The sequence below is a fragment of the Oryctolagus cuniculus genome, chromosome 2 (assembly GCF_964237555.1).
Source record: "Oryctolagus cuniculus chromosome 2, mOryCun1.1, whole genome shotgun sequence".
NCBI lineage: Eukaryota > Metazoa > Chordata > Mammalia > Lagomorpha > Leporidae > Oryctolagus > Oryctolagus cuniculus.
In genome coordinates this window covers 175,676,897-175,702,417 of record NC_091433.1, presented here as the reverse complement: position 1 = coordinate 175,702,417, position 25,521 = coordinate 175,676,897, and the positions used below count along the sequence as shown (strand labels likewise).

The window sequence follows — 25,521 nt, the reverse complement described above, 5'->3', positions numbered from 1 at the left end:
TCCCAGGAGCCTCTGGATGACTGCTGGCCCACCTTTCACCGTCAGGAGTGACGCTCACCCTGCCCTTGCTAGAGGGAGCCGCCCATCCCTGTGTGAGTCAGGGTCACTCACTGGGTGACAGCTGGGGCTCGCCTTACACGAGCTAAATCGGGAGCTGGAATGTCATGCAGATGCCCCTCTCTCCCCACCCCCACAGTAAAATTAATCTCCTCTCTGGGGAGTAAGGGACAGACAGTGCTGCCCACAGAGTGGACAGGAGAGAGTCGTTTGGGGGACAAAAGAGAATTTAGAGAAGGGGAGAGAGAGGCCGGGCAGGGTGCAGGGCAAAGAGCAGAGAGACCGAGAAGCGTCTGGAACCCGCGCCCTACGGACGGACGAGGCAAGTTGTGAGAGGAAGGGACAGGAGCTGTAGCAGAGCTATTTCCAGAGCGAGCAGCCGAAGGGAACAGAGCGTCTACAGACTGCTTAAGGGGCGCGAGGAAGGGTCCCGAGGCAGCGGGAGAAGGCCAGGACCAGGGCCGCGGCCAGGGCAGGCACGATCGCTGAAGGGATGAACTTCACGGTGGGTTTCAAGCCTCTGCTAGGGGATGCGCACAGCATGGACAACCTCGAGAAGCAGCTCATCTGCCCCATCTGCCTGGAGATGTTCTCCAAGCCGGTGGTGATCCTGCCCTGCCAACACAACCTGTGCCGCAAGTGCGCCAACGACGTCTTCCAGGTGGGCTTGGCGTGGAGACCCGGAAGGGGGTGGGCGGGGGGCTCCGGGAGGCGGGCAGTAGCTGTTGTGGCTGAAGAGGGGAGGAGCCGGGCTCCTTCCTGTGGATCCCAAGGTAAGCATGAGTCAGCAGCCGCCCAGCAGGCTGGCGGGTACAGCCTGTACTGGGGCAGCAGCCGGGAGGCCGGCTCCTACCCCCGGGGGCTCCGTGAGAGCCTGCGCTCGACTCTGCATTTCAGTCTGGGGCTTCGGACTTTGAGAACAGTGTGGAAAACCGGGAGAAGGAAAGGGTCAGTGAGAGAAGGAAAGAGTAACCCCCATGAGAAAGCACCGTCCTCACACAGAGTGGTTTGTTCTGAAGGCGAAGCCCAGCGAAATGAGACATGGCAGGTAGGAGACTAGGAACCGTCCCATCCCCAGCGTCAGTTCATGCCTGTGGCCCTCCGAACTGCTCAGCACGGAGGCCTCCCCTGGCTCGTACAGAGAGAAGGCGGAGAGGTTGTGTTCCCCAGCGTACACCCCAGCGTACAGCCAGGTTTTATTTACCGTGGTGGTGGAGCAAAGCATAGTGAAGCAAACTCACAGAAGCCATTTTAGTCGCAGGCTTCAAAAATACAAGGAGCACGTGCCAGGCTGGTCTATAAAGGGGCTTTCTTTTCTCCTTTTTTTTTTTTTTTTTTTTTTAAGATTTATTTGTTTATTTCAAAGGCAGAGTTACAGAGAGGCAGAGAGAGAGAGAGAGAGAGAGGTCTTCCATCTGCTGGTTCACTCCCCAAATGGCCACAATGCCTAGAGCTGGGCTGATCCAAAGCTAGAAGCCAGAAGCCAGGAGCCAGGAGCTTCTTCTGGATCTCCCACACTGATGCAGGGGTCCAAGGACTTGGGCCATCTTCTACTGCTTTCCCAGGCCATAGCAGAGCTGGATCGGAAGTGGAGCAGCCGGGACTAGAACCAGTGCCCATAGGGGATGCTGGCACTGCAGGCAGCAGCTTTACCCACTATGCCACAGCACTGGCCCTTATAGAGATGCTTTCTTGACCTATGCTGTTGGGGAAGGTTCTAGTAGGCTATTGGAACAGATCTCAGGGAACATAAGGGGGAAAACACCCAGAAATCTGCCCTTGCAAATGATGTAAAAACCCGGAGTAGACTTGAGCTGGATGGCTTAGCATGCGTGTCAGTGACATGGAGACCATGAACAAGTGTTCTTCATCTGCATCACAGGTTTGGAGAGAATGTATTGAACACAGGTTTTTTGTTTTTGTTTTTGTTTTTTAAGATTCGTTGTATTTGTTTGAAAGGCAGAGGGAGAGATAGATCTTCCATCTTCTGGTTCATTCCTCAAATGGCTGCAACAGTTGGATTTGGGCCAGGCCAAAGCTGGGAGCCAGAAGCTTCATCTGGGTCGCCCCCATGGGTGCTGGGACCCAAGAACTTGGGCCATCTTCCTCTGCTTGCTTAGGTACATTAGGAAGGAGCTGGATCAGAAGTAGAGCAGCTGGGAATTGAACTGGTGCCCATGTGGGATGCCAGCGTTGCAGGCAGTGGCTTAACCCACTACACCACAAAGCCAGCCCCAAACATGGGTGATTTTTAACTTAATCAAGAAAATGCTTGGCTTCTTAGGTTGCTTAGGGCAGCATGTTTGGGGGGAAAGAATGGGCCAAGCCAGGCCATCCCATGCTGTGCCTTTGACCCCCCTACTGTGTGTCTGTCCTGTGCCCTCTTTATGTGTGCCCAGCACCCCCAAGTCTCTCCTGCCATCTCCCCATTGAGGCCACTCCCACCTCCTATCCTTCTAAGTATCCAAACCAGCCATCATTGGCCCGAGAGTCTCACAGCCAGTAGCTTTACCCAGATCAGGGTTCCGGACCAAATGCTGTGCCTGCTCAAGTCCTGTGTGAGAAGCCACACCTTGCCTGCCACCTGGGTTTCTCCCTTGGACTAAGGAACTCCCTGAACACCTATCAGGCGAGATCTCTAGGAGGAGATGGCAGGGAGATTTGCCATCACTTCTCATGGGTTTGTAGTGAAGCAGCCTCTTACTAGTACCTAAAATACATAAAAGCAAAAAGGCTGGGAGGCACAGACAATGCAGCCTGTCGAATAGTGGTCATAGCATCCTTCGGCAGAGGGACCCAGGCCTGGGCGCCACACGTGGAGGCCAGCAGAGATTTGAGTCACCTCCTGGCTCAAGTCAGCCTTCCGCGTCCAGGCACTTGCTTGGGTTCCAGCAAGCTCTAGGATACTGGTTTGGGATGGCTCAAGTCAAACCCTGTGCAGACCATTTGGGAGTTGGGATGAGTCTGTGGGTCTTCTGAAGTGCAGAACACCGTGGACCCTCCAAGGAGAGAAGCACAAATGGCTCATCTCCTGGCTGCTTTATTTGGGAGGGCCTGGTGGGAGGCTGACCCAGTTCTTCAGCTGCACTGAGGTATATGCGTCTCGGTGCATCTCGGTAGACCTCCATCTGAAAGATGAGCATATTTGGTTTTTTCACACGTTGCCTCCACATTTTGACAACTCTAGGCATAATCAGATTGTCTGTTTTCTAAGTTTAGGGACAAGAATAGGACTTTTGATTCCTCTATCTTCAAGCTGCTTAGGAAGACTAGACCCTTATAGCATTGCCTAGAAAAGTGATAGTTACAAAAGCAACAACAATATATCCATTTTACATCAGTACACACACACTCACACGAGGGGCCTCCAAAAAGTTGGTGGGAAGTGCATATTATGAAAAATCTTTGCATGACTTTCAACATTTTCAACCAAAATAAACAATTCCATTTTTATAACTTTTTAAAAAAGAGACTGTCTTATTTATTTGAAAGCGTTACAGAGAAGGAGAGACAGAGGCAGAGAGATGGAGAGAGATTTTCCATGCACTGGTTGATGCCCCCAAATGGCTGCAACGGTCAGGGCTGAGCCAGGCTGAAGGCAGGAGCCAGGAGCTTCATCCGGTCCCCCACATAGGTGCTGGGCCTAAGGAGTTGAGCCATCTGCTGCTGCTTTCCCAGGTGCATTAGCAGGGGGCTGGATCAGAAGTGGAGTAGCCAGGACTCAAACAGGCACCCATATGGGATGGCAGGGTTGCAGGTGGTGGCTTTACCTACTGCACCACAGTGCCCCTCTATGAACTTTTTGAAGGGCTTCATACCTAAATTTTGAGGACAGTACAGGAATTTACATCATGAAAAATGAATCCACCACCCACCTCAGACCCTCAAATCCCTTTCCCAGGTAGAAGTAACCATTATCAACTTTCTTGGGAATCCTTCCAGGAGAGCTCCATGCATGGGTGCGTGTTGGCACATATGCACATGCAGACTGGACTCACTGTCCGGCGCCTGCCTGTGTTCGCTGCTCTCCCTATGGCTGTCCGTATCCACATGCTAGCTCCGTGCTGCCCTTTCACATAGCTGTGTGGTGCTCCCTCGTGATGGCTGCACCACCGTCTGTGAACCTGTCAGCCAAACCCGTTGGATGCTCTCCAGTGTTTTCTTGTCCTAAACACTGTTGTGATGGACAACAAATAAGAAGTTTTAGGAACTGTGATTTTTATAAGACCAGGCTAACTAGACAATCAAGAAGAACACTTTGAAAAGCTTAAAGATATCATTGATAATATTGAACAGCATTAGAGATCTATAAACAAATTCTCCATAATCCTAGCTCCCCAGAACTGTTCTGAAGCCTTTGTCCCCATGCATATTTTTACATAGTTACCATCATAACTTACCTACTTCTCTTTAGAGCTACCGCATGTCTCTCTCTTTCTCTCTGAATTGAAATAAAACATCAAAACACCACATTATCCCCCTCTCCACTCTCTGTGCCTCTTTCCCCACACTTGCACCCACTCAGCTACCAAGAATTCTGACAAGAAGAAAACTGTTGGCGTGGGAATTTGACACAAACATCATCCCATGTGTTTCTGTATTTGTAAATTCTCCTCACTCCTAAACTACTTTGAAGCGAGTCCTGGGTTTATTTTTATGCCTCTCCTCTTGACTGTGGACACTCGTGAGCTGCAGCCTGTCATGCAGCAGATGGCTAGAGCTTTGCAAGGTTGTTCAGGGGCAGCTTTTCCGGAGGGCATCTCCAGAGGGAGGGACTCGGGAGGTAGGGATAGCAAGATTGGGGGGGGGGGGTCCTTCTCTAACAACAGGACCCTCTGGGAGAGGGATGACCTCTGTGTCACTCCACCCGAATTCCAGTTCTTTGTTGGGTAATTGTTACAGCCTGCTCTCAGGTGCAGGCCCACCAGTGAAGATCCCACCCAGCCTGCCTCCCGAGCCACTCCCACTCTCCCGAGGGCTACACGGCTCCTCCAGCCCAACCTTGATGAGAAATTGGTGCACTAACATCTTGTGGCTTGCAGTAACCTTAGAGCAGGGTTATGAGTCTGACTTCCGCGGGTGAAAAATTTTGGTTGCATGGGAACAAACCACCTAGCACGGCTGGGTTCTCTTCCAGTTTCTTCAGCGATTTGCCACGAGTGTCAATCAGGCTCTTTCACCCCTTCCAGCTTGTTTACGCATCTGTAGATTTTAAAAGTATCTGAAACTGATTTTTAATGTCTCTTGGTAATTCTAACAAAGTTTCACAAGTTCGGGCCGGCACCGCGGCTCACTAGGCTAATCCTCCGCCTAGCGGCGCCGGCACACCAGGTTCTAGTCCTGGTCGGGGCGCCGGATTCTGTCCCGGTTGCCCCTCTTCCAGGCCAGCTCTCTGCTGTGGCCAGGGAGTGCAGTGGAGGATGGCCCAAGTGCTTGGGCCCTGCACCCCATGGGAGACCAGGAGAAGCACCTGGCTCCTGCCATCAGATCAGCGCGGTGCGCAGGCCGCGGCGGCCATTGGAGGGTGAACCAACGGCAAAGGAAGACCTTTCTCTCTGTCTCTCTCTCTCACTGTCCACTCTGCCTGTCAAAAAATAAAAAAAAATTAAAAAAAGTTTCACAAGTTCAAGAAATAGTATAGGGGTTGGTGTGGTGGCATAGCAGGTTCAGCCTCTGCCTGTGATACCAGCTTCCCATATGAGTACCGGTTCCTGACCCAGCTGCTCCACTTCATATCCAGCTCCCTGGGAAAGCAGTGGAAGATGACACAAGAGCGTGGGCCCCTGCACTCAAGTGGGAGACCCGGAAGAAGCTCTGGGTTCCTGGCTTCCGCCTGACCCAGCCCCGCTGTTGTGGCCAACTGGGCAGTAAACTAGCAGATGCAAGATCTCTCTCTCTCTCTCTCTGTATCTCCTCCTCTCTTGGTAACACTGCCTTTCAAATAAATTTAAAAAAATAGAAAGAATTTCCATTTTATAAGGGCTTCCTGTCCTGTTACCAGTGTCCTGACGTGGCTTGCTGTCCCACGCATCACCCTCCTGGCTAAGCAGGACTTGGGTTATCATCCTCTGTGCCAGGCTCTCTCCTGGGACCTGGCGGCCTCAGCTATCCCCACTTACAGTCCCTCTCACACCCACCGCTCAGCCTTTACCAGTAGAAGACTAGGGTTCTCTGAGGTTCCTCAACCTTCCAGTGTGTTCTGAGCACCTGGCTCATGACACCTGCGTGGTCTTCCATTGCATGATCTTCCACTGGCCAGGACCTCAGACTGGGGGAGGCACACTCCAGGTCTGGCCCCCCAGCTGGCAGCCTCCTGGATAGCCAGGGAAGCAGGGAAACATTCTGAGATAAGTATGGGTTTGTCAGGTAATTACATTTTCTTTTTTAATTTTTTAAAAAATGTATTTGACAAGTAGAGTTATAGACAGTGAAAGAGAGAGACCGAGAGAAAGGTCTTTCTTCTGTTGGTTCACTTCCCAAATGGCCGCTACAGCCAGAGCTACGCCGATCCGAAGCCAGGAGCCAGGTGCTTCTTCCTGGTCTCCCCATGCAGGTGCAGGGGCCCAAGGACTTGGGCCATCCTCCACTGCCTTTCCAGGCCACAGCAGAGAGCTGGACTGGAAGAGAAGCAACCAGGGCTAGAATCAGCACCCATATGGGATGCTGGCGCCACAGGCGGAGGATTAGCCGAGTGAGCCACGGCGCCGGCCCCTAATTGCATTTTCAGAGCATCTTGCTGGATGGAGCAATTCTTTTCTTTTTTTTTTTTTTAAGATTTATTTATGTATTTGAAAGTCAGAGTTACACAGAGAGAGAAGGAGAGGCAGAGACAGAGAGGTCTTCCATCCACTGGTTCACTCCCCAATTGGCCGCAACAGCCGGAGCTGTGCCAGTCTGAAGCCAGGAGCCAGGTGCTTCTTCTGGGTCTCCCACATGGTTGCAGGGGCCCAAGGACTTGGGCCATCTTCTACTGCTTTTCCAGGCCATAACAGAGAGCTGGGTTGGAAGTGGAGCAGCAGGGACTTGAACCAGTGCCCATATGGGGTGCCAGCACTGCAGGCAGTGGCCTTATATGCTACGCCACAGCGCCAGGATGGAGCATTCCTATCAGGTGCTATGCAGTGTTACAAAGAACTAGAAGGTGAGAAAGGGACACACACAGCACATGGAGTGGATGCCACACAAGAGGCCTGCATGTGAGATAGAATGAAATTCCATCTACTCGTCCCATTCCATTCCATTCTTCACAGAGAGGAAGGAGCAGTGACACATAGTTCATGCCCTGTCGCTCCCCCTCTTCGTGGAGGAACGACACAGGACCCTGCGCTGTTCTTTCGTCTGCTCGGCCCTCCCCGGGTTTGCTGCTGGTTCTTCCCGGGTTGGCTACTATCCCTTCCACCTCCGTGGAAGGGCAGTTCCCCCTGGCCACATTCCCCACTTCCGCAGGGGAGCGGCACACCGCCGGCCGGCTTTCTCGGGGGCTGCACGGGTTCCCTTAGATGTTCCCCATAGATGTTCCTGGTGCATGCCGTCTCTCTCCTCCTTTATAGTCCTCCTCCGCCAATCCTAACTCGGCTGCCCACACGCCGAGTACGCTGCTCTCCAATCAGGAGCAAGTCCTACAATTTATTAGTTGAACTGGAGGCAGCTGTGCGGAAGCTGTTTACTTCTCTCCCAGCGCCATATTGTGGGAGAGCAGATGCATAGAATAAGTCTTAATTCGAGTAACTTAGTCTAGTCCGGATTGCTCCCCACAGATCCCCCTTTCTTTTTATTTTTGGCGTTGATACGCGCCTGTCTTCGGTGTCCCGCGGCACACACTCTGCTCTACTTGCTAGAGTTGCCACAGGCTCTTACAAGTCCTATCAATCAGGAAAACCGAATCCGGGTCCTCTCTTCGCCATGTTGTGAGGAGGTTTTTAGGCGCTGATGCGTGCCTGTGTTCGGTGCCCTGCAGCGCATGCTCTGCTCTGCCTGCAGGGGACTTACAAAACCTATCAGGCAAACCGAATCCAAGCCTTCTCATTGCCTTATTGTGGGGGAGACTTATTAGTGTTGGTTCGTGCCTATCTTCGGTGACCTGCAGCGCATAAGCTGCTAGCCGCCCAGGTGCTCATCGCCTCACTAATCGGGCAGACCGAATCCAAGCCTTCTAATTGCCATGTTGAGGGGAGGCCTTTCTATTTCTCTATTTCTCTATCTCCGGGCATTCCTATTTCTCCCATTTTACTTCTGTCTGCCAACATTCCCATTTCTCTCACTCCACTTCCAAACTTCTGTTTCTCTTATCCCTGCGGCTTTCCGGCGCCTCGCCCCGCCGGCGGGTTCCCGGCTCTGCGCCGCTTCAGCCCGCGCGCCTCTCTCATCTGCGCAGCTTCCCGGCTTTGCGCGGCTTGGCTTCGCGCGCTCCGCGGTCTCCACGCTTAACCCTTTCACGTCTGAACCACAGCCTCGCGCCAGCCCCGTTCCCTATCTATTCACGCCCCGTGCTCTCTGCACGCGGCGGCTTCCGCGAGTAACACAGCGTAGCTCACGTGTCCGCCACTAGCATTCAATCTAAGTTCCCCGGGCTAGCCTGGCGAATTCAACCCAGCGTACGTCTCCGCCCCACGGTTTGGCTTCCCGTCCTTTGCTCCCCGGGCTAATCAGACGGACCCCAATCTGGCTCACGTTTCAGCTTCTGGTTTCAACTTTTCGCCCCCTATTCCCGGGCTAACTTGAGAACCCCGAAGTGGCTTTCGTGTCCGCCTTGGCCTGCCCCCCGCGGCTTCAATTTCCCTAACATTTTTCTCTACCCGGTATGTTTCCCCAAACTTTCCTCCAACGATATTCCTCCCTCATTTCTCCTGGCCTCTCCCCACAGTCCGCGTCCGAGTCTGTTCTAGCTTTCACTTTCGCTTTCGACCTTAGAGATTTCTCCCAGCTTCCCCCCGTAGTCCGCATCCGAATCTATGCCTAGGCTTTCAATAGCTTCCTCCGGCACCCTTTTTGTCCGGCTTTTCCCTAGGCTGTTTGCTAGTCTCTCTCTCCGGTAATTTCCCAGTTCTTCCCGTTTCTTCCCTCTTAAGTTTGCTATCCGAGCTAGGTTTCCTATCCGAGTCACGGCACCACTATGTCGCTCCCCCTCTTCGTGGAGGAACGACACAGGACCCTGCGCTGTTCTTTCGTCTGCTCGGCCCTCCCCGGGTTTGCTGCTGGTTCTTCCCGGGTTGGCTACTATCCCTTCCACCTCCGTGGAAGGGCAGTTCCCCCTGGCCACATTCCCCACTTCCGCAGGGGAGCGGCACACCGCCGGCCGGCTTTCTCGGGGGCTGCACGGGTTCCCTTAGATGTTCCCCATAGATGTTCCTGGTGCATGCCGTCTCTCTCCTCCTTTATAGTCCTCCTCCGCCAATCCTAACTCGGCTGCCCACACGCCGAGTACGCTGCTCTCCAATCAGGAGCAAGTCCTACAATTTATTAGTTGAACTGGAGGCAGCTGTGCGGAAGCTGTTTACTTCTCTCCCAGCGCCATATTGTGGGAGAGCAGATGCATAGAATAAGTCTTAATTCGAGTAACTTAGTCTAGTCCGGATTGCTCCCCACAATGCCCCGTGTTTGTTTCTTTCTTCCTTTCTTTCTTTTAAATTTTTGACAGGCAGAGTGGACAGTGAGAGAGAGAGACAGAGAGAAAGGTCTTCCTTTGCCGTTGGTTCACCCTCCAATGGCCGCCGCTGCCGGCGCACCGCGCTGATCCGAAGGCAGGAGCCAGGTGCTTCTCCTGGTCTCCCATGGGGTGCAGGGCCCAAGCACTTGGGCCATCCTCCACTGCACTCCCGGGCCACAGCAGAGAGCTGGCCTGGAAGAGGGGCAACCGGGACAGAATCCGGTGCCCCGACCAGGACTAGAACCCGGTGTGCTGGCGCCGCAAGGCGAAGGATTAGCCTAGTGAGCCGCGGCACCGGCCCTTGTGTTTCTGTGTGGTCATTTATTTTTGAGATCTAGATCTGGATCACCAGCCTTCCTTTGCCGCTGTGTAGGGCTTTATAATTTATAGGGGACATTCACAAACATGATTGCATTTGAGTTAGAAAATAATGGATGTTATCTCCATTTTATAGGGGAAGATGCAGGAAACAGGTTACAGTCACACAAGGGGACAAGCGGGGCTGTCAGTCTGGGTGTCCTGGGTCCCACACATCACGTCATTGGCACATAGTTTCACTGTATGGGACAGTCTCCCTTGTGGAAATGTAAGAGGCAAAGGGAAAACCAGACATTTGTGTGTACCATGGAGTCAGTAGATAATTCTTGGTCTGGAAACAGAAAGAGAGGCAGATGCTGGAGCTGTGGTTTTGCTAACGGAATCTTAGCAGAGAGAGCTTTAGCACAACGTAGAGGTGATGAGCTCTGAGGATGCATTAAGGAGGCTGCTGTCTGCCTCGGAGCACACAATCCCTGTTTGTCACGAGGGATTTCGGAAACTTACACTCAGGGAAGAGGGCAATTTTTTTTTTTTGTACCATTGACTCACTTGTCAGTCTATGAAACCTATGCATTCCGTTTTACAAACAATTTGTTTTAAAGGCCTGAACTTGCAGCCCAGTGCATAGTTGATGCATTATCTTTCATTTTTATCTTTTTTTAAGATTTATTTTTTATTTATTTGAAAGACAGAGTTATAGATAGATGAGAGATAGATCTTCCATCCATTGGTTTGCTCCCCAAATGACTGCAATGACCTGGGCTGGGCCAGGCCAAAGCCAGAAGCCAGGAGCCTCTTCCAGGTCTCCCATGTGGGTACAGGGACCCAAACACCCGGGCCGTCTTCTGCTGCTTTTTCCAGGCACTTAGCAGGGAGCTGGATCGGAAGTGGAACAGCCAGGTCTTGAACTGGTGCTGTATGGATTCCAGCATCGCATGCAGAAGCTTAACCTGGTACACCACAATGCTGACCCCATGATGTTTTTACTTTTAAAAAGTTTAAATTTTTTTTTCTGTTTGTTTCTTTGAGAGGCAGAGAGGCAGACAGAGGGAAATCCCCCATTTGCTGGTTCACTCCAAATGCCCACACGAGCTTGGGCTGGGCCAGGTGGGAGCCATTGGCCTGGAACTTAGTCCAGGTCTTCCACATGGGTGGCAGGGACCCAACTACTTGAGCTAGTAGTGCTGCCTCCCAGGGTGCACTGGCAGGACATCGGAGTCAGGAGTGGAGCTGGGGCTCAAACCCAGGCAGGTGTCTCACGTTGTGTCTTAACTGCTAGGTGAAATGCTTGTCCCTAATGTGTTTTTGACAGGCAGAGTGGACAGTGAGAGAGAAAGAAAGAGAGAAAGGTCTTCCTTTGCCGTTGGTTCACCCTGCAATGGCTGCTGCGGCCAGCGCACCGCACTGATCCAAAGCCAAGAGCCAGGTGCTTCTCCTGGTCTCCCATGCGGGTGCAGGGCCCAAGGACCTGGGCCATCCTCCACTGCACTCCCGGGCCATAGCAGAGAGCTGGCCTGGAAGAGGGCAATCAGGACAGAATCCGGTGCCCTGACTGGGACTAGAACCCAGGGTGCCGGCGCCGCAGGTGGAGGATTAGCCTACTGAGCCGCGGTGCCAGCCTATTTTTTAAATTTATTCAAGAGGCAGAGAGACAGCGCTCCCATCTGCTGCTTCTCTCTCCAGGCCTGGGTCAGGTCAGAGCCAAGAGTCTAGAACTCCTCCCAGGTCTTTCCCACGGGTGGCAGGGACCCAACTACTGAAGCCATCACCTGCTGCCTCCCAGGGCCTGCACTGGCTCGAATCCGAAGGTGGAGCTGGGACTCAAACAGGCATTCTGATGAAGAATTGGACATCTTAACCACAAGGCCCACCCCCAGAGCGATGCTTTTAAATGCATAAAATGGAACACACATGGCTCTGAAGGAGTGCGAGGCATAGGCGTGCATGCGGTGCTTAAGGAGGTTGCACTGTGTGTCTCGGGCATTAACATTTAAGGGGGCAAGGAGGGGAATTAAGGTGGAAACGTCTAAAAAGACACTAGGAGAGAGCAGCAATAATGAAAAGGAGCTTGCGGAGCCCTGAGATATAATTACCCAAATATCGAAAGCGTGTATGACAGAGTAGGATGGTTAACACATTGAATACTGAGGTGGAGCAGTGTGCCCAACGCCCACTGTCGCGCAGAGATCATGACAGGTGTAACTTTGAGGTTTCAGCAGCAACCGTAATGTGAAAGGGAAACAGCTGTTATTTCCGTTGGTGACAGAGAGCCAGGTGCTACTAAAACTGCTGCGGTTTGCAGCCCGCATTCATCACCGAGGGAAGGGCTTGATCGCCACCAGAGGCGAGTGAAAGTCAAGATGTAACTTTCTCCTCCTCCAAGTCCACAGAGCCCAACCCCCAACTCCGTTCCTGCATCTCTCAGGGTCTGTGGCCCCTGGTGAGGGACTCCCCGGTCTCCCCAGGCACCCCGCCTTGCAACTCCAGAGCGGCCTCTGGCTCCCTGCTCGACCCAACACCACACATCCGAGTCCTGCGGGCTCACCACTCTCTGAGCGAACGCCCTGTGACGTGCGCTGACTGCGGTACTCGCTCCCCAGCCAATCCTTGCCCGCAGCCTCTCTCCCCCTCCCACCCATCCAGCTTCCTCTGTTAGGTTAGAGAGGTAACCTACAAAATCAAGTTCAGATCCTCACCCTTGGGATCAAACCCCTCTGAGATAAAGCCCACCCTTCTTGCTTCTCCCCTGATCCCCTATTGGCAACCTAAATTCCTATAGACCCTCCTGGCTCCTGCAACTTTGTGACTTACCATCTTCTGCTACCTGTCTGCCCTGACTTCAGGTCCGTCTTGAATGCTATCTTCTCACACCTGATCATGGTTGAGTTAACCTAGTTACCAGTTCTCTAGGTAATGTTCTCTGACCACCTCTTACTTTATTATGGCACTCTAGCGCCCTCTGTCTTTCATGTTAGGCCTGAGCATTGCATTTGTAAAAAAGTAAAATTTTTTCCCAAAGCCCAAGGCCCTTGCAGGTAACTCAGAAATTATTTTAAAAAAGAGAAAGGGAGAGGCCGGCGCCGCGGCTCACTAGGCTAATCCTCCGCCTAGCGGCGCCGGCACACCGGGTTCTAGTCCCGGTCGGGGCGCCGGATTCTGTCCCGGTTGCCCCTCTTCCAGGCCAGCCCTCTGCTGTGGCCAGGGAGTGCAGTGGAGGATGGCCCAGGTGCTTGGGCCCTGCACCCCATGGGAGACCAGGAAAAGCACCTGGCTCCTGGCTCCTGCCATTGGATCAGCGCAGTGCGCCGGCCGCGGCGGCCATTGGAGGGTGAACCAACGGCAAAGGAAGACCTTTCTCTCTGTCTCTCTCTCTCACTGTCCACTCTGCCTGTCAAAATAAAATAAAATAAAAAAAAAGAGAAAGGGAGAAGTACAAACCCACAATTCTATCATGAAAAGAAAAAATATTTCAAAACTTTCTTTCTTATTTTTATGTGTCTTATAAAGTGATTCATGGTCTATATGGAGAAATTTGAGAAATGTAGATGAATGCAATGAAGGAAAATGGAAACCACCTGTAAACCCATCACTCATTTTCAAATTGGAATCCTAGGGGACAGGCATTTGGCACAGCAGATAAGACCTTGGGACGCCTGCATAGAATCCCCACTCTGCTTCTGATACCAGCGCTCTGCTAATGTGCACCCAGGAGGCAGCAGATGATGGCTCAAGCACTTGGGTCCTGGACTCCCATGTGGGAGACCTGGACTGAGTTCCTGGACCCCAGCTCCAACCTAGCCCAACCCTGACTGTTGCTGGTGTTTGAGGAGCAAACCAGCAGATGGGAGATATTTCTCTCTATCTCTCTCTGATTTTCAAATAAATAAAAACCAACAAAATTTATTTTAAAAACCAGGATTCTATGGTCTATATAGATTTATATTCTGATTTTTAATGATTAAAAAATTTTTTTTTGACAGGCAGAGTGGACAGTGAGAGAGAGAGACAGAGAGAAAGGTCTTCCTTTGCCGTTGGTTCACCCTCTAATGGCCGCCTTGGCCGGCGCGCTGCGGCCGGCGCACCGCGCTGATCCGATGGCAGGAGCCAGGAGCCAGGTGCTTTTCCTGGTCTCCCATGGGGTGCAGGGCCCAAGCACCTGGGCCATCCTCCACTGCACTCCCTGGCCACAGCAGAGAGCTGGCCTGGAAGAGGGGCAACCGGGACAGAATCCGGCGCCCCGACCGGGACTAGAACCCGGTGTGCCGGCGCCGCTAGGCGGAGGATTAGCCTAGTGAGCCGCGGCGCCGGCCCAATGATTAAAATTTAACATGAGTCTCTCCCCATTGTTACGAAGAACGCAATTAAAGATAGAAGCAAAATATTCCATTGTATGTCATTTAATATTCTTTTTATTATTAAATACCCAGGTAGTTGCTGATATTAAAAGGCAGGTTTTTGTTTATTCTAATTGCAAAATAACACAAATATATTGTATAAATTTAAATCTTGTAGATAATGTAAATTGTGGAATGAATAAATCCCCATAATCCCACTCCCCAGGAGACAAATGCCATCAGCAGTGTGGTGTATATACTGCCATTTTTTCTTTAACAAATAGTGACACACATGTATTACCAAAAGTGGTATCAAGTATATGTTCAAATTAATTTTTCCACATAACAACTCGATATTTCTGCATGACAGTGCATGCATATCTACCGCAATCTTTTCAATTTTGTCTTAATTAATTTATAATTTATTTTATTTGCCCAAGAGGCAATGAGGGAACAGGCTCCCATCTGCTGGTTTCCTCCCCACTCCCCACAGCCCAGGAGCCAGGAACTCAATCCTGGATTCCCATGTGGTGGCAGGGACTCAGTTCTCTGATTTCACATTCATTCCCTCACAGGGTCTGCAGTAACAGGGAGCTGAGGGGCTGACGCTGTGGCGTAGAAGGTTATCCTCCACCTGCAGTGCCAGCTTCCCATACAGGCGCTGTGGGAGACCTAGAAGAAGCTCCTGGCTCCTGGCTTCAGCCTGGCCCAGCCCAGGCCATTGCAGCCACTTGGGGAGTGATCCAGCAAATAGAAGATTGATATCTCTCTCGGTCGTTCGCTCTCTCTCCTTCTCTCTCTGTATCTCTGCCTTTCAGCTAAATACATAAATCTTAAAAAAAAAAAAAAAAAAAAAAAAAAAAAACAGAAAGCTGAAACGGAGTGGAGTCAGGACTCGAACCCAGGCAGTGTGAAAAGGAATGCAGGTGAACCGACCCGCAGCTTAACCACTGCACAGAATGCCTGAGCCCACCCCATTCTTCCTAACTGAAGAAGAGCATTCCATGGGATTGATTGCCGCTCTTCATGTAGTGGGAACACCTTTTTCTGCATAAACGGTGGTGATCTTTGTATTTTGTAATTTGGATCCCTGGGCTTGCTCCCAAAGTGGAATTACAAGATCATTGCTGTAGTTCCTGTCTTTCACGGTGTCTCGTCCCAGTAAGCTCTTTAAAACACTCTTGAACGTGATAGTTAAATGTAGTAAATAACAACGTGGGGTGGGAACAGAGGAGCAAGGCAAGGACGGGGGAGGAGAGAAGCCACAGGGTCGCTGGGCCGACTTGGAGGAATTTGCCTATCAGCACACACTCAGGCTGCTTGAGATGGGGTTTCAGGCACTGCCTACGACGGACGGTAGAGGGCGCTCCAGACACAGCCAGCGGGCAGCACCCAGGCGGGGTGACACACTAGACGGCCAGACAGGTGGTGGCAGCCTCCAGGTGTGAGATGGGAGGATTTGACAGAAACCACCAACTCCCTTCCCCACCCCACGTGCACATCTCGCAGCAGCTGCTGGGCGCATCTGAACTTCTTGTTGTAGTTCTTTCCACAAAGGCTCAGTGACCCAGTTCACAAGCACAGGTTATAGCTGAGGAATTGGGGGCTCCAAGAGAAGTGACTTACCCAAGGTCGCACAGAGCAGGGCCACGGCCTTCTCAGCAGTGCTACCTCCCTCCTTTGGCTGCGTTAAATGCCCAATGTTAACACACAGAGGTGGGGGCTGGCGCTGCCGCGTAGTGGGTCAAGCCTCCGCTTCCAGTGCCAGCATCCGACACAGTTCAAGTCCCGGCTGCCCCACTTCCGATCCAGCTCCCTGCTAATGCGCCTGGGAAAGCAACAGTGGATGGCCCAAGTGCTTGGGCTCCTGCACCTACTTGGGAGACCCGGATGAAGTTCCTGGCTCCTGGCTTTGGCCTGGCCCACCCCAGGCCATTGCAGCCGTTTGGGGAATGAACCAGCAGATGGAAGATTTTCTTTCTTTCTTTCTTTCTTTCTTTCTTTCTTTCTTTCTTTCTTTCTTTCTTTCTTTCTCTCTCTCTCTCTCTCTCTCTCTCTCTCTCTTTCTCTCTCTCTCTCTCTCTCTCTCTCTCTCTCTCTCCTCTCTCCTCTCTCCTCTCTATCTCTGTATCTCTGCCTTTCAAATAAATAAATCTTAAAAACACACACACACAGAGATGGTACCAAGGAGAAACAGCTTTATCCACACATCCAGGATAGATGCTTTTTTAAAAAAAAAGATTTATTTATTTATTTGAAAGTCAGAGTTACACAGAGAGAGGAGAGGCAGAGAGAGCGCGAGGTCTTCCATCCGCTGATTCACTCCCCAATTGGCTGCAACGGCCAGAGCTGCGCCGATCTGAAGCCAGGATCCAGGAGCTCCTTCCAGGTCTCCCACGCGGGTGCAGGGGCCCAGGGACTTGGCCCATCTTCTACTGCTCTCCCAGGCCACAGCAGAGAGCTGGATTGGAAGTGGAGCAGCCAGGACTCGAACCAGAGCCCATATGGGATGCTGGCCCTGCAGGCCCAGACTATAACCCACTGCGCCACAGCGCCGGCCCCTGGATGCTTTTCTGAAGTGAAAGGTTGGGGACAGCAGTCCCACAAACTGTGACAGGAGAGGGATTCATTCGCACCTCTCCTTCCTGACTTTGGCCATAGCTGCAGACCCATACCTGGAGAATGATTTAACATTTGCATTTTTTAAGCAATGTCTTCTCTATCCTTACCCTAAGCAATAACATCCAGGAAAAAAATCCCCAGTCTTACAGGCGTTTTTCCCTAACCTGCATCAGAATAAACTCATACAGACCCTCGATGTCCCTGCTGCCACCCGCCACAGTCTTCCTATCGCTCACAGCAGGTGGCTCCATGCTTTGGGAAGCACAGTGAAGGGCTCCAGGCGACGTGAGTCTCGCACCACGCACCGGGCAGCCCTGGAAAGTCCCAGAGATCAGCTTTACTATTTTGTTGCCAGGCAAATGTAGTCCTGGGAGCAAAGTGCACGTGTGTGTGTGTGCACGTGCGTGCGTGTGTGTGTGTGCCAGAGACTGGCAAAAAAGTAGGGCTGGGAGTCGGGCGGAGGCAACTGAAGCTGTCTCAGAAGGGGCAGCCAGGCCGGGCCCAGGGGGGCCGCGGGACCAGGGGCCGGAAGGCCACATGGGAGACGCTGGCCCGTGGTGCCGCGCTGAGCCAGGCCGCAGAGAAGGCCAGGGTGCAGGCCCTCCTGCCCCGTGCCCGCACTCACCTGTGTGCGCTCGGCTTCCTGCTTCCTCTCCCGCAGAGAAAGGCTCTTGCAGCACAGGCCTTGGGGTGGGCTGCCCGCGGAATGAGGGCGTCTCGGCCTCCCGGCTTCCAGGATTAGCCGCTGCGAGGAGCGAGGAGCGTTTAGGAAACTTCTTTAGTGTGGGGGGTGCTGGGGAGAGGCACGTGCTGCCTCGGCTGTGGGTCCTGGCAGCGGGGAATGAGCGGCAGCCCCAGGGGCTGAGGATCCCCCACTCCTGGTTCCCTCTGTTCCCTCTGTGAAAGTTGCGGTAAAAAGCACAGAACGTGAAATTGAACTGTTTTCAAAGTCTTACTATTTTATTGTTATCTATTTGAAAGGCAGTGAGAGGCCGGCACCGCAGCTCACTAGGCTAATCCTCCGCCTGCGGCGCCGGCACACCGGGTTCTAGTCCCGGTCGGGGCGCCGGATTCTGTCCAGGTTGCCCCTCTTCCAGGCCAGCTCTCTGCTGTGGCCCGGGAGTGCAGTGGAGGATGGCCCAAGTGCTTGGGCCCTGCACCCCTTGGGAGACCAGGAGAAGCACCTGGCTCCTGGCTTCAGATCAGCGCGGTGCGCCGGCAGCGGCGGCCATTGGAGGGTGAACCAATGGTAAAGGAAGACCTTTCTCTCTGTCTCTCTCTCTCACTGTCCACTCTGCCTGTCCAAAAAAAAAAAAAAAGAAAAAAAAGGCAGTGAGGGTGTGCCAGCGCTGTGGCGCAGCGGGTTAATGCCCTGGCCTGAAGCGCCGGCATCCCATATGGGCGCTGGTTTGAAACCTGGCTGCTCCACTTCCGATCCAGCTATCTACTATGGCCTGGGAAAGCAGTGGAAGATGGCCCAAGTCCTTGGGCCCCAGAAGAAACTCCTGGTTCCTGGCTTTGGATTGGCGCAGCTCCGGCCGTTGTGACCAATTAGGGAGTGAACCAGTGGATGGAAGACCTCTCTCTCTCTGCCTCTCCTCTCTCTGTGTAGCTCTGACTTTCAAATAAATAAATCAATCTTAAAAAAATAAGAGGAAGAAAGACAGAGAGAGAGACAGAGCTCTTCCATCCGCTGGTTGACTGCTCAGGTACCAGGATTTGTTTCCGTCACAGACGAGCAGGCCGTTCTGGTGGGAAGGAGCCCTTTGGCGCTCTGTGGGACACCTGGCCTTGACACCTGGGTTGCCTTTTCTTTATCTTTGCTTCAGTAACGTCCATCTAGAGTTGCATCACCGATTTTTAGGCTGTAGCCTTTTCCCTCTGTGAAGGGTGTTGATGCTCAGTCATCCCAGGGCAAGCATTTGGCACAGTGGTTAAGTCGCCACCTGGGACGTCCACATATGGGCAGGTGCCTGACCCCACTTCCGATCCCACTCCATGCTGGAGTGCACTCTGAGAGGCAGCAGAGCACGGCTCGAGTGCGAGGGTCTCTGTCATCCACGTGGGGGACCTTCATGGAGTTCTGGGCTCCTGGCTCTGGCCTGGCCCACTCCTGGCTGTTGGGGGCATTCGCGGCGTGAGCCCGTAGATGGGCGCTCTCTCTCCATCTGTGTTTCTCTCACTCTGTGTTTAACATGAAATGCAGTTTGTTTTCATTTGAAAACCTTTGCCTCTGCCTAAGACTCAGAGACACGTGTTAGCGCTGGACATCACCTTCAGTTAGCCCAAGCTGTATTGTATCTGACCGTGTAGTGTAATGACCGCTAGGGCAGGGGATGCCACTGCGGCGTAGTGGGTAAAGCCGCCGCCTGCAGTGCTGGCATCACAAATGGACGACAGTTTGAATCCCAGCTGCTCCACTTCCGATCCAGCTCTCAGCTACGGTCTGGCTCCGAGCCCCTTTCCTACCCCAGCTTTTCCTGTAGAGGCCAACATCTCCCCATCGCTCCAAACTGGACCCCTCGGTAGAGACCCCATCGTGGCTGGGCCCTGACAAGAGCTAGGCTATGGAGTTGAACACTTACAGAGCCAGGCTGGGTGACGAGGCGGGGCCCAGGAACTCCATGGCCACCCGCCTGCCGGAGCTGCCCCGCCCTGCCTCATTCTCCTCCTCCTCCTGCGCCCTCACCACCTTCACCCCTGCTTCCCTCAGTCCTCGCACACCTCGCCGTGCCCGCCTTCTCACAACACCCATCCCTACAGGCCTCCAACCCTCTGTGGCAATCCCGGGGCTCCAGCACCGTGTCTTCAGGAGGCCGCTTCCGCTGCCCATCTTGCAGGCACGAGGTTGTCCTGGACAGACACGGGGTCTATGGCCTGCAGAGGAACCTGCTCGTGGAAAACATCATCGACATCTACAAGCAGGAGTCCTCGCGGTGAGCCGTCAGGGCCGCGTGTGCCGCCTGGGGCACGGCCTGGGGGCTCCGTGGGGGGGGGGGGGCTGTGGAATCAGGCGATCTGCTCCTTCGGTTTGGGGATGCAAGGATGGGCCCAGAGGAGGCAGGGGCTTGCCCCCGGCCACCCAGAGAGGCCAGGCCTCCCTGCCCCACCCAGGCCCAGGTTTCCCCTCTCCCCTCTCATATCTGCTGTCCCGTGGGGCTCCCAGGGCCCCCGAAATGCAGTCTCTTTTCGGATCCACGCCTCCTCCACCTCTTAAGTCCTTCTGTTCTCCAAATTAAGAGCCCCATGGAAGTCACTCACCCACCCAGCAGCACCCACGGCAGGGGCAGGGAAGGTGCTGGTGATTGGTGGAGCTGAAGAGAAGGTGTTGAGGGGCCCCACACGCACGGGCGCTCCTCAGGGGCTGGCACCTGGCCCTCCCTGCCACCCAACCTGCTTGGGTGCTCCCTGGGGCCTGGCCCCTGACCCCGCCACCTCGCCCCTGTGCGCTCCTCTCCAGGCCACTGCACTCCAAGGCCGAGCAGCACCTCATGTGCGAAGAGCATGAGGACGAGAAGATCAACATCTACTGCCTGAGCTGCGAGGTGCCCACCTGCTCCCTCTGCAAGGTCTTCGGGGCCCACAAGGACTGCGAGGTGGCCCCGCTGCCCACCATTTACAAACGCCAAAAGGTATCCAGCAGGGAGGGAGTAGAGGGTTGGGGACCAGGACTGGGTCGGCCTCTTATTCCGCTTGGTTTTATTTATTTTAGTTTCATTGCCAAAGCCAAGAAACAAACATGGATCACCCATCTTCTGGTTCACTCTCCAAATGCCTGCAATGGCCAGGGTTGGGCCAGGCTGAAGTCAGGAGCCCAGAATTCAATTGAGATCTCTCACGTGGGTGGCGGGGACCCAAATACTTGGTTTGTCACCTGCTGCCTCCCAGGAATGCACCAGCAGGAAGCTGGAATTGGAAGCAGAGATGGAAATGGAACCCAGGCACTCCAATATGGGATGTGGGCATCCCATGCGGCATCTTTGCTGTGCCAAAAATCTGCCCCATCGCTTGGTTTTAAGTCAAGATCAGGATCAACATTGTGGTGCAGCAGGTTAAGCCACTACCTACAATGTCAGCATCCCATATGGGCACCAATTTGAGTCCTGGCTGCTCCACTTCGGATCCAGCTCCCTGATAATGTGCCTGGAAAAGCAGCTGAATACAGCCCAAGTGCTTGGGCCCCTGCACCCACATGAGAGACCCGGATGAAGCTTCTGGCTCCGGGCTTTGGCCTGGCTCAGTTCCAGCTGTTGCAGCGATTTGGGGAGTGAACCAGCAAATGGAAGATTTCTCTCTTCCCCCCTCCCACCCCGTAACTCTGCCTTTCAAATAAATAAGTCTTTTAAAAAAGCATAAAGAGATATCCTCCATCCACTGATTCACTCCCCAGATGGCTACAACAGACCCTACTGGGCCAGGCTAAAGCCAGGAGCCTCCGACATGGAGGAAGGGGCCCAAGCACCTGGGCCATCTTTTTTTCTTTCTTTCTTTCTTTCTTTCTTTCTTTATTTTTTTAAAGATTTATTTATAAGTCAGCTACACAGAGAGAGAAGGAGAGGCAGAGAGAGAGAAAGGTCTTCCATCCACTGCTTCACTCCCCCAGCAGGCTGCAATAGCTGGAGTTGCTTGATCTGAAGCCAGGAGCTTCTTCCAGATCTTCCCACCAGGGTGCAGGGGCCCAAGGACTTGGGCCATCTTCTATTGCTTTCCCAGGCCACAGCAGAGAGCTGGATTGGAAGTGGAGCAGCCGGGACTTGAACCAGCACCTATGTGGGGTGCCAGCGTCACAGGTGGCAGCTTTACCTGCCATGCCACAACACTGGCTTCTGATCATGCATTTTTGACAAAGAATCAAATAAAGCTTTTAGAAATAGAAACATGGGGCCAATACTGTGGCGTAGTGGGCTGAACCTCCACCTGCAGCACCAGCATCTCATATGGGCACTGGTTGGACTCCCGGCTGCTCCTCTTCTGATCCAGCTCTCTGCTGTGGCCTGGGAAAGCAGTGGAAGATGGCCCAGGTCCTTGGGCCCCTGCACCCACATGGGAGACCTGGGAAAATGCTCCAGATTCCTGGCTGCAGATCAGCTCAGCTGCAGCTGTTGCAGCCACCTGGGGAGTGACCAGCAGATGGAAGACCTCTCTCTCTGTCTCTCCCTCTCTTTGTCTGTAACTCTACCTCTCAAGTAAATACATAAAAAATATTTTTTAAAAAAGAAATATATGGCCGGCGCCGCGGCTCACTAGGCTAATCCTCCGCCTTGCGGCGCCGGCACACCGGGTTCTAGTCCCGGTCGGGGCGCCGGATTCTGTCCCGGTTGCCCCTCTTCCAGGCCAGCTCTCTGCTGTGGCCCGGGAGTGCAGTGGAGGATGGCCCAAGTGCTTGGGTCCTGCACCCCATGGGAGACCAGGAAAAGCACCTGGCTCCTGGCTCCTGCCATCGGATCAGCGCGGTGCGCCGGCCGCAGCGCGCCGGCCGCGGCGGCCATTGGAGGGTGAACCAACGGCAAGGGAGGACCTTTCTCTCTGTCTCTCTCTCTCACTGTCCACTCTGCCTGTCAAAAAAAAAAAAAAAAAGAAATATAAACTTAATTGTTGGAATAGAACATTCAGGGAGTTAATTAAACGACAGATTTCTCTGAAGAGGTAATTAGTGAATAGAACAAGAGGACTGAGAACAGGATGCAGCCCTGGGGGATGAGAGGTTGAGAATGAGAATGTCTAACGGGGGGGGGGGGCGCGGTGTCGTGGCTCCAGCTCCTGTGGCACCAGCTCCCATATGGGTGCTGGGTTCTAGTCCTGGTTGCTCCTCTTCCAGTCCAGCTCTCTGCTGTGGCCCGGAAGGGCAGTGGAGGATGGCCCAAGTGCTTGGGCTCTGCACCTGCATGGGAGACCAGGAGGAAGCACCTGGCTCCTGGCTTCGGATTGGTGTGGCGCTGGCTGTAGCAGCCATTTGGGGAGTGAACCAATGGAAGGAAGACCTTTCTCTCTGTCTCTCTCTCACTGTCTATAACTCTACCTGTCAAATAAATTAAAAAAAAAAAAAAAGGAATGTCTAACGGGCTGATCAGACTCCCAGAATGAGAGAACAGAGCCTGGAGAAGAAGCAATATTATCTGAATGACAGCCACTAGGAATGCTGCAGAACTGATGGAAGACACGAATCTACAGATAAAGCATCTAGCGCAGTGGCTGGCCTTTGGAGGGTGTTTGGAGAATGTCAGTTCCTTTGGCGATGGAAGGCTTGTGTCTCCTTCCAGAAACCAGAGAGTGTGCTTCCCCACTTCCTGGATGGCTCCAAACCTTCTAGATCTCTGTAGATGCACTGATGGAGGGGTGGGGGAGGGAGCACATCTCGCCCTTGCAGCCCCAGCTGGGGAGGGAGGGGAGCAGCTGTGGGCCAGCTCCTCCAGCCCTAAGCTGGCCTGTGTGTGCGGCAGAGTGAGCTCAGTGACGGCATCGCGATGCTGGTGGCAGGCAACGACCGCGTGCAAGCAGTGATCACACAGATGGAAGAAGTGTGCCGGACCATCGAGGTGAGCCTGGGCTGGGCGGGGGCGAGGGAACACGTGGGCTGACGTGGACAGTGCAGGCTCCCAAGGGAACTGCTCCTCTCTGATCTCTGGCTCACACGGCCAAAACATTTCTGGCCTCCTAAAAATGTTAGCATATGCTCAGCCAGGTCCGACTCCCAGCTCTGCTGCTCAGTAGCTCTGTGACTTTGGTTCAGTTATTTAACTTCTCCATGCTTTGGTGGTGTTGGTGATGATGATGATCATGATATAGTGGCCGGATCAGTGGGTCTTTCTGAGAATTTAATGGATCCATACAAGGGAAGCCCAGGGCCAAAGATACAGAGAGCCCCTGGTGACGGCATTGCTTTAAAGTATCCACTGTTGTTTCTGGAAAGATTGGCAGGGCGGATTCCGGTTCTGCCATGAACTCGCCCAGAACCACGTGCACCTTGCTTTCTTGCCTCTCTGAGTCACACTGAGAAGCAGGACCAGCATCCCTGCTCTCCCAGCCACAGGGTTTCAGCAGCGCCCTTCTTCTCTCCCTTGGATGGTCTAGGACAACAGCCGGAGGCAGAAGCAGTTGTTAAACCAGAGGTTCGAGAGCCTTTGCGCCGTGCTGGAGGAGCGCAAGGGCGAGCTGCTGCAGGCGCTGGCCCGCGAGCAGGAGGAGAAGCTGCAGCGGGTCCGCGGCCTCATCCGGCAGTACGGAGACCACCTGGAGGCCTCCTCCAAGCTGGTGGAGTCGGCCATCCAGTCCATGGAGGAGCCGCAGATGGCGCTCTACCTCCAGGTGGGCGCTGGGGGGCGCCGGCTGCCCCGCATAGCGTCGGAGTCTGGGCACTGACACCTGTAGACCCAGGTTCAAGTCTTGTCTGTCGCTTCTTGACCTGGGGCAAGTCACCTCCCACCTCCCCAAACCCCGCCCAGAGCTCGTTTGCTCCCTAACGAACTAGGATGTGCACCCCACCTGCCCCACAGGCCTGAGTGAGAAGTAGAAGTGGGCAGCTCGCCCCGTGCTTACTCGCACCCTCTATTCTCCCCTACAGCAGGCCAAGGAGCTGATCAATAAGTGAGTAGGGGAGCGAAGGGGCCGCGCGGGTTCCACGGGCACCGGGAGGGGCTGAGGGGGCTGGGACGTTGCCCGCTGAGCCGCCGCGGCCACCGCAGGGTCGGGGCGATGTCCAAGGTGGAGCTGGCGGGCCGGCCGGAGCCAGGCTACGAAAGCATGGATCAGTTCACCGTGAGCGTGGAGCACGTGGCCGAAATGCTCAGGACCATCGACTTTCAGCCAGGTGAGAGAGAGAGAGAGGGCAGGCGCGCGGCGGCGGCCGCCGGGGGCTGTGCGTTCAGACCCTCGGCGTGGGTGCAGCGGCGGAAAAGACCGGGCCGCCTCTTCACCCCGCTTTCCTTCGGCCCAGGCGCTTCCGGGGACGAAGACGATGAAGAGGTGGCGTTGGACGGGGATGAGGGCGGCGCAGGGCCAGAGGATGAGCGGCCGCATGCGCCGGAAGGTGAGCGCGGGCCTAGGGCTCAGGGGAGTGGGGCGGACTGGCACGCGCCTGTCCCCTGCTCGGGTGATTGCCCTCCCCCGGGCATCGGGGGTCGTTTGGAGCCCCCACCCTCTCCGAGCCACAAAGGAGAGCCCTAAGTGCGCGTCAAAGCACACTTTCCTCGCCACCAGCCGCTGCCTGGGTGAGAGCCTGGGTGGGTGGGCGAGCAGAGGAGAAGCCCACGTGACTGAGGAGCGGGAGTGGGCCTTTGGGGCATCTGCTCACCGAGCTGCACCTTCCGAGCACAGGCCCACGCTGACCCGACCCCAGCTGGAGAGCCCGTGCCGGTGCCCGCGCCGGGGTGGTGGAGGATCTGCGCAGCGACCCCCGCGCCCCAACTCGGCGCCGCGCCCGGCCGCCCCCAGGAGTAGGGGCTCAATAAAGGACTCTGGCGTCCCCGACCCATCTCTCCTTTCGCTGCCCACTCCCGTAGCCTCAGCTTCAGGCGACCTCGCCGCCTTCCTCTCTTCCCCAAACAC

At 54.1% G+C, this 25,521-nt stretch overlaps 1 protein-coding gene across 2 annotated transcripts; it reads left to right on the top strand.

Moving 5' to 3' along the window:
• The first annotated feature begins 94 nt into the window (after positions 1 to 94).
• Positions 95 to 25,443, top strand: TRIM54 (tripartite motif containing 54). 2 transcript variants are annotated; one of them, XM_008254602.4, is made up of 9 exons: positions 95 to 718; positions 19,741 to 19,913; positions 20,438 to 20,609; positions 23,418 to 23,513; positions 24,049 to 24,282; positions 24,539 to 24,561; positions 24,660 to 24,784; positions 24,911 to 25,003; positions 25,291 to 25,443. In XM_008254602.4, the coding sequence occupies exons 1-9, from the start codon at positions 551 to 553 to the stop codon at positions 25,299 to 25,301; spliced, it is 1,095 nt and encodes a 364-aa protein (XP_008252824.1). In that variant the 5' UTR covers positions 95 to 550; the 3' UTR covers positions 25,302 to 25,443. The 2 variants fall into 2 exon arrangements, 1 of the variants encoding a protein (XP_008252824.1); XR_011386731.1 differs by lacking the exon at positions 24,539 to 24,561 and having other exon boundaries at positions 24,642 to 24,784.
• The last annotated feature ends 78 nt before the right edge of the window (positions 25,444 to 25,521 follow it).

Bases quoted from the DNA above. Each gene is read 5' to 3' on its own strand.
- TRIM54 (XM_008254602.4), top strand. From the start codon at position 551: ATGAACTTCACGGTGGGTTTCAAGCCTCTGCTAGGGGATGCGCACAGC. The intron at 719-19,740 runs GTGGGCTTGGCG...CCATCCCTACAG, and splicing joins GCGCCAACGACGTCTTCCAG to GCCTCCAACCCTCTGTGGCA. The intron at 23,514-24,048 runs GTGAGCCTGGGC...TGGATGGTCTAG, and splicing joins AAGTGTGCCGGACCATCGAG to GACAACAGCCGGAGGCAGAA.